Raw genomic sequence first — 9,301 nt, 5'->3', positions numbered from 1 at the left:
GGTGAGTGGTGAGTGGTGGTGAGTGTAGGAGTGGTGAGTGGTGAGTGGTGGTGAGTGGTGAGTGGTGAGCGTGGTGAGTGGTGAGTAGTGATGGTGAGTGGTGAGTGGTGAGTGGTGGTGAGTGTAGGAGTGGTGAGTGGTGAGTGGTGGTGAGTGGTGAGTGGTGAGCGTGGTGAGTAGTGATGGTGAGTGGTGAGTGGTGAGTGGTGGTGAGTGTAGGAGTGGTGAGTGGTGAGTGGTGGTGAGTGGTGAGTGGTGAGCGTGGTGAGTGGTGAGTAGTGATGGTGAGTGATGGTGAGTGATGGTGAGTGGTGATGGTGAGTGTAGTGATGGTGAGTGGTGAGCGTGGTGAGTGGTGAGTGATACCGGCACGACGCAGATCTCGTTGGGCTCCACGTGGAGTTTGCCAAACTCGGTGATGATGAGGAGAGCGCCCTGCTGGGGGACTGCACAACAACAACAACAACCACAACAACTAGAACCACAACTACCACAACAACAACAACAACCACAACAACTAGAACCACAACAACAACAACAACCACAACAACTAGAACCACAACTACCACAACAACAACAACAACAACAACCACAACAACTAGAACCACAACCACAACAACAACTACCACAACTACCACAACAACAACAACCACAACAACTAGAACCACAACTACCACAACAACAACAACAACCACAACAACTAGAACCACAACTACCACAACAACAATAACAACCACAACAACTAGAACCACAACTACAACAACTAGAACTACAACTACCACAACAACTAGAACCACAACTACCACAACAACAATAACAACCACAACAACTAGAACCACAACTACAACAACTAGAACTACAACTATAACAACAACAACCACAACTAGAACCACAACAACTAGAACCACAACCACAACAACAACTACCACAACTACCACAACTACAACAACCACAACAACTAGAACCACAACTACCACAACAACAACAACCACAACAACTAGAACCACAACTACAACAACAAAAACTACAACTATAACAACAACCACAACTAGAACCACAACAACTAGAACCACAACCACAACAACAACTACCACAACTACCACAACTACAACAACCACAACAACTAGAACCACAACTACCACAACAACAACAACAACCACAACAACTAGAACCACAACAACTAGAACCACAACCACAACAACAACTACCACAACTACCACAACTACAACAACCACAACAACTAGAACTACATCTATAACAACAACAACAACCACAACTAGAACCACAACAACTAGAACCACAACCACAACAACAACTACCACAACTACCACAACTACAACAACCACAACAACTAGAACCACAACTACCACAACAACAACAACAACCACAACAACTAGAACCACAACTACAACAACTAGAACTACAACTAGAACAACAACAACCACAACTACAACGACAACTACAACAACTACAACTACCACAACAACAACAACCACAGCAACAACCACAACAACCACAACAACCACAACAACCACAACAACTACAACAACTACAACAAAAACTACCACAACAACAACCACAACAACCACAACAACTACAACCACAACAACAACCACAACAACCACAACAACTACAACCACAACAACAACTACCACAACTACCACAACAACAGCAACAACAACCACAACAACAACTACAACAACAACCACAACCACAACTACCACAACAACAACAACAACAACTACAACAACTACAACAACCACAACAACCACAACAACTACAACAACCACAACAACCACAACAACCACAACAACTACCACAACAACTACCACAACAACCACAACAACTACCACAACAACTACCACAACAACTACCACAACAACTACAACAACTACAACAACCACAACAACTACCACAACAACTACAACAACCACAACAACTACCACAACAACTACAACAACTACAACAACCACAACAACTACCACAACAACAACAACTACAACAACTACAACAACCACAACAACTACCACAACAACAACAACTACAACAACCACAACAACCACAACAACTACCACAACAACAACAACAACAACTACAACAACTACAACAACCACAACAACTACAACAACAACCACAACAACAACTACAACAACAACCACAACAACCACAACAACTACCACAACAACTACCACAACAACTACCACAACAACTACAACAACTACAACAACCACAACAACTACCACAACTACAACAACCACAACAACTACCACAACAACAACAACTACAACAACCACAACAACTACCACAACAACTACAACAACTACAACAACCACAACAACTACCACAACAACTACAACAACTACAACAACCACAACAACTACAACAACTACAACAACCACAACTACCACAACAACTACAACAACAACAACCACAACAACTACAACAACCACAACAACTACAACAACAACCACAAGAACTACAACAACAACAACTACAACAACTACAACAACCACAACAACTACCACAACAACTACAACAACCACAACAACTACCACAACAACTACAACAACTACAACAACCACAACAACTACCACAACAACAACAACAACAACTACAACAACCACAACAACTACAACAACAACCACAACAACCACAACAACCACAACAACTACCACAACAACTACCACAACAACTACCACAACAACTACAACAACTACAACAACCACAACAACTACCACAACAACTACAACAACCACAACAACTACCACAACAACTACAACAACTACAACAACCACAACAACTACCACAACAACAACAACTACAACAACTACAACAACCACAACAACTACCACAACAACAACAACTACAACAACCACAACAACCACAACAACTACCACAACAACAACAACAACAACTACAACAACTACAACAACCACAACAACTACAACAACAACCACAACAACAACTACAACAACAACCACAACAACCACAACAACTACCACAACAACTACCACAACAACTACCACAACAACTACAACAACTACAACAACCACAACAACTACCACAACTACAACAACCACAACAACTACCACAACAACAACAACTACAACAACCACAACAACTACCACAACAACTACAACAACTACAACAACCACAACAACTACCACAACAACTACAACAACTACAACAACCACAACAACTACAACAACTACAACAACCACAACTACCACAACAACTACAACAACAACAACCACAACAACTACAACAACCACAACAACTACAACAACAACCACAAGAACTACAACAACAACAACTACAACAACTACAACAACCACAACAACTACCACAACAACTACAACAACCACAACAACTACCACAACAACAACAACAACAACTACAACAACTACAACAACCACAACAACTACCACAACAACAACAACAACAACTACAACAACCACAACAACTACAACAACAACCACAATAACCACAACAACCACAACAACTACCACAACAACAACTACAACAACTACAACAACCACAACAACTACCACAACAACTACCACAACAACTACAACAACTACAACAACCACAACAACCACAACAACTACAACAACTACAACAACCACAACAACTACCACAACAACTACAACAACTACAACAACTACAACAACAACCACAACAACAACAACCACAACAACTACAACAACCACAACAACTACAACAACAACCACAACTACCACAACAACTACCACAACAACAACAACCACAACAACTACCACAATAACTACAACAACTACAACAACCACAACAACCACAACAACTACCACAACAACCACAACAACCACAACAACTACCACAACAACTACAACAACTACCACAACCACAACAACTACCACAACAACCACAACAACCACAACAACTACCACAACAACTACAACAACCACAACAACTACCACAACAACTACAACAACTACAACAACCACAACAACTACCACAACAACAACAACAACTACAACAACTACACAACCACAACAACTACCACAACAACAACTACAACTACCACAACAACTACAACAACAACTACACAACCACAACAACTACCACAACAACCACAACAACCACAACAACTACCACAACAACTACAACAACCACAACAACTACCACAACAACTACAACAACTACAACAACCACAACAACTACCACAACAACAACTACAACAACTACAACAACTACAACAACTACAACAACCACAACAACTACCACAACAACACTACAACTACCACAACCACAACAACTACCACAACAACCACAACAACTACCACAACAACTACAACAACCACAACAACTACCACAACAACTACAACAACTACCACAACCACAACAACTACCACAACAACCACAACAACTACCACAACAACTACCACAACCACAACAACTACCACAACAACCACAACAACCACAACAACTACCACAACAACTACCACAACAACTACCACAACAACCACAACAACCACAACAACTACAACAACCACAACAACTACCACAACAACTACAACAACTACAACAACCACAACAACTACAACAACTACAACAACTACAACAACAACCACAACAACAACAACCACAACAACTACAACAACCACAACAACTACAACAACAACCACAACTACCACAACAACTACCACAACAACAACAACAACAACAACCACAACAACTACCACAACAACTACAACAACTACAACAACCACAACAACCACAACAACTACCACAACAACCACAACAACCACAACAACTACCACAACAACTACAACACTACCACAACCACAACAACTACCACAACAACCACAACAACCACAACAACTACCACAACAACTACAACAACCACAACAACTACCACAACAACAACAACAACCACAACAACAACAACCACAACAACCACAACAACAACAACCACAACAACTACAACAACCACAACAACTACAACAACAACCACAACACAACAACCACCACAACAACAACAACAACAACTACAACAACTACAACAACCACAACAACAACCACAACAACTACAACAACCACAACAACTACAACAACAACCACAACTACCACAACAACTACCACAACAACAACAACTACAACAACTACAACAACCACAACAACTACCACAACAACTACAACAACCACAACAACCACAACAACTACCACAACAACTACCACAACAACTACAACAACCACAACAACCACAACAACCACAACAACTACAACAACTACCACAACCACAACAACTACCACAACAACCACAACAACCACAACAACTACCACAACAACTTCAACAACCACAACAACTACCACAACAACTACAACAACAACAACTACAACAACCACAACAACTACAACAACAACCACCACAACAACTACAACAACCACAACAACTACAACAACTACCACAACAACTACCACAACAACTACCACAACAACAACAACAACAACAACAACCACAACAACTACCACAACAACTACAACAACTACAACAACCACAACAACCACAACAACTACCACAACAACTACCACAACAACTACAACAACTACAACAACCACAACAACCACAACAACTACCACAACAACCACAACAACCACAACAACTACCACAACAACTACAACAACCACAACAACTACCACAACAACTACAACAACTACAACAACCACAACAACTACCACAACAACAACTACAACAACTACAACAACCACAACAACTACCACAGCCACAACAACTACCACAACAACCACAACAACCACAACAACTACCACAACAACTACAACAACCACAACAACTACCACAACAACTACAACAACTACAACAACCACAACAACTACCACAACAACAACAACAACTACAACAACTACAACAACCACAACAACTACCACAACAACAACTACAACTACCACAACAACCACAACAACTACCACAACTACAACAACTACAACAACCACAACAACTACCACAACAACAACTACAACCACAACAACTACCACAACAACCACAACAACTACCACAACAACTACCACAACCACAACAACTACCACAACAACCACAACAACTACCACAACAACTACAACAACTACAACAACCACAACAACTACCACAACAACTACAACAACAACAACTACAACAACCACAACAACTACAACAACAACCACAACAACTACCACAACAACTACCACAACAACAACAACAACAACAACAACAACTACAACAACCACAACAACTACCACAACAACAACTACAACTACCACAACAACTACAACAACTACCACAACCACAACAACTACCACAACAACCACAACAACTACCACAACAACTACCACAACAACTACAACAACTACAACAACCACAACAACCACAACAACTACCACAACAACCACAACAACCACAACAACTACCACAACAACTACAACAACCACAACAACTACCACAACAACTACAACAACTACAACAACCACAACAACTACCACAACAACAACTACAACAACTACAACAACCACAACAACTACAACAACCACAACAACTACCACAACAACCACAACAACCACAACAACTACCACAACAACTACAACAACCACAACAACTACCACAACAACTACAACAGCTACAACAACCACAACAACTACCACAACAACAACAACAACTACAACAACAACCACAACAACTACCACAACAACTACAACAACTACAACAACCACAACAACTACAACAACAACTACAACTACCACAACAACCACAACAACTACCACAACAACTACAACAACTACAACAACCACAACAACTACCACAACAACAACTACAACCACAACAACTACCACAACAACCACAACAACTACCACAACAACTACCACAACCACAACAACTACCACAACAACCACAACAACCACAACAACTACCACAGCCACAACAACTACCACAACAACTACAACAACCACAACAACTACCACAACAACTACAACAACTACAACAACCACAACAACTACCACAACAACAACAACAACTACAACAACTACAACAACCACAACAACTACCACAACAACAACTACAACCACAACAACTACCACAACAACCACAACAACCACAACAACTACCACAACAACTACCACAACCACAACAACTACCACAACAACCACAACAACCACAACAACTACAACAACAACAACCACAACTGCAACTACCACAGCCACGTTAACAACCATAACTACCTTCATTATGGTTGTTGTGGTGGCTGTGGTTATAGTTGTTGTGGTGGTTGTTGTTGTGGTGGTTGTGGTGGTTGTGGTTATAGTTGTTGTGGTGGTTGTGGTTATAGTTGTTGTGGTGGTTGTAGTTGTGGTGGTTGTGGTGGTTGTAGTTGTGGTGGTTGTGGTGGTGGTTGTGTTAGTAGTAGTGGTGGTAGTGGTAGTTGTGGTGGTGGTAGTAGTGGTTGTAGTTGTGGTTGTAGTGGTTGTATTAGTAGTGGTGGTAGTAGTTGTGGTGGTTGTGGTGGTGGTTGTGGTGGTGGTAGTAGTGGTGGTAGTGGTAGTTGTGGTGGTTGTGGTTGTAGTGGTTGTAGTAGTAGTGGTGGTAGTAGTGGTTGTGGTTGTAGTGGTTGTAGTAGTAGTGGTGGTAGTAGTTGTGGTGGTTGTGGTGGTGGTAGTGGTAGTAGTAGTGGTGGTAGTGGTAGTTGTGGTGGTTGTAGTGGTTGTAGTAGTAGTTGTGGTGGTTGTGTTAGTTGTGGTGGTGGTAGTGGTAGTTGTTGTGGTTGTTGTGGTTCTCACCAAATAGGAAATCTCCATCGGAGTTGTAGAAACACCTGCACACCATCATCAACATCATCAACATCATCAACATCATCAACATCATCAACATCATCAACATCATCAACATCATCAACATCATCATCATCATCATCAACATCATCAACATCATCAACATCATCAACATCATCAACATCATCAACATCATAAACATCATCAACATCATCATCATCATCATCAACATCATCAACATCATCAACATCATCAACATCATCATCAACATCATCAACATCATCAACATCATCAACATCATCAACATCATAAACATCATCAACATCATCAACATCATCATCAACATCATCAACATCATCAACATCATAAACATCATAAACATCATCAACATCATCAACATCATCAACATCATAAACATCATCATCAACATCATCAACATCATCAACATCATCATCAACATCATCAACATCATCAACATCATCAACATCATCATCAACATCATAAACATCATAAACATCATCATCAACATCATCAACATCATCAACATCATCAACATCATCAACATCATCATCAACATCATCAACATCATCATCAACATCATCAACATCATCAACATCATCATCATAAACATCATCATCATCAACATCATCAACATCATCATCAACATCAACATCATCATCAACATCATCATCAACATCATCATCATCAACATCATCAACATCATCAACATCATCAACATCATCATCAACATCATCATCAACATCATCAACATCATCAACATCATCAACATCATCATCATAAACATCATCATCATCAACATCATCAACATCATCAACATCATCATCAACATCATCAACATCATCAACATCATCAACATCATCAACATCATCATCAACATCATCATCATCAACATCATCATCATCATCAACATCATCAACATCATCAACATCATCAACATCATCAACATCATCAACATCATCATCAACATCATCATCAACATCATCAACATCATCATCAACATCATCAACATCATCAACATCATCATCATAAACATCATCATCATCAACATCATCAACATCATCAACATCATCATCAACATCAACAACATCATCATCAACATCATCAACATCATCAACATCATCAACATCATCAACATCATCATCAACATCATCATCATCATCAACATCATCATCAACATCAACATCATCAACATCATCAACATCATCAACATCATCAACATCATCAACATCATCAACATCATCATCAACATCATCATCATCAACATCATCATCAACATCATCAACATCATCAACATCATCATCATCATCAACATCATCAACATCATCATCATAAACATCATCATCATCAACATCATCAACATCATCATCAACATCAACATCATCAACATCATCAACATCATCAACATCATCAACATCATCAACATAAACATCATCATCATCATCATCAACATCATAAACATCATCAACATCATAAACATCATCATCAA

At 39.8% G+C, this 9,301-nt stretch overlaps 1 protein-coding gene across 1 annotated transcript in view; it reads right to left on the bottom strand.

Annotated features, from left to right (window-relative positions):
- Positions 1–366: 366 nt before the first annotated feature.
- The window catches only part of HGD (homogentisate 1,2-dioxygenase), a gene marked incomplete at its 3' end in the record, with an annotated part of 50,112 nt that continues 41,177 nt past the window's right edge, over positions 367–9,301 (bottom strand). Inside the window, exons 7-8 of the mRNA XM_078885876.1 lie at positions 7,804–7,838; positions 367–446 (exon numbers count right to left, since the gene is read on the bottom strand). Coding sequence (XP_078742002.1) covers positions 367–446; positions 7,804–7,838 — 115 coding nt within the window. The remainder of the gene's footprint in view (positions 447–7,803; positions 7,839–9,301) is intronic.

This window comes from Lampetra fluviatilis, unplaced genomic scaffold, assembly GCF_964198595.1.
Source record: "Lampetra fluviatilis unplaced genomic scaffold, kcLamFluv1.1 SCAFFOLD_693, whole genome shotgun sequence".
In the NCBI taxonomy this organism is placed as follows: domain Eukaryota; kingdom Metazoa; phylum Chordata; class Hyperoartia; order Petromyzontiformes; family Petromyzontidae; genus Lampetra; species Lampetra fluviatilis.
Note: the sequence above shows the minus strand (reverse complement) of the source record. Positions and strands in the feature narration are given on the sequence as shown.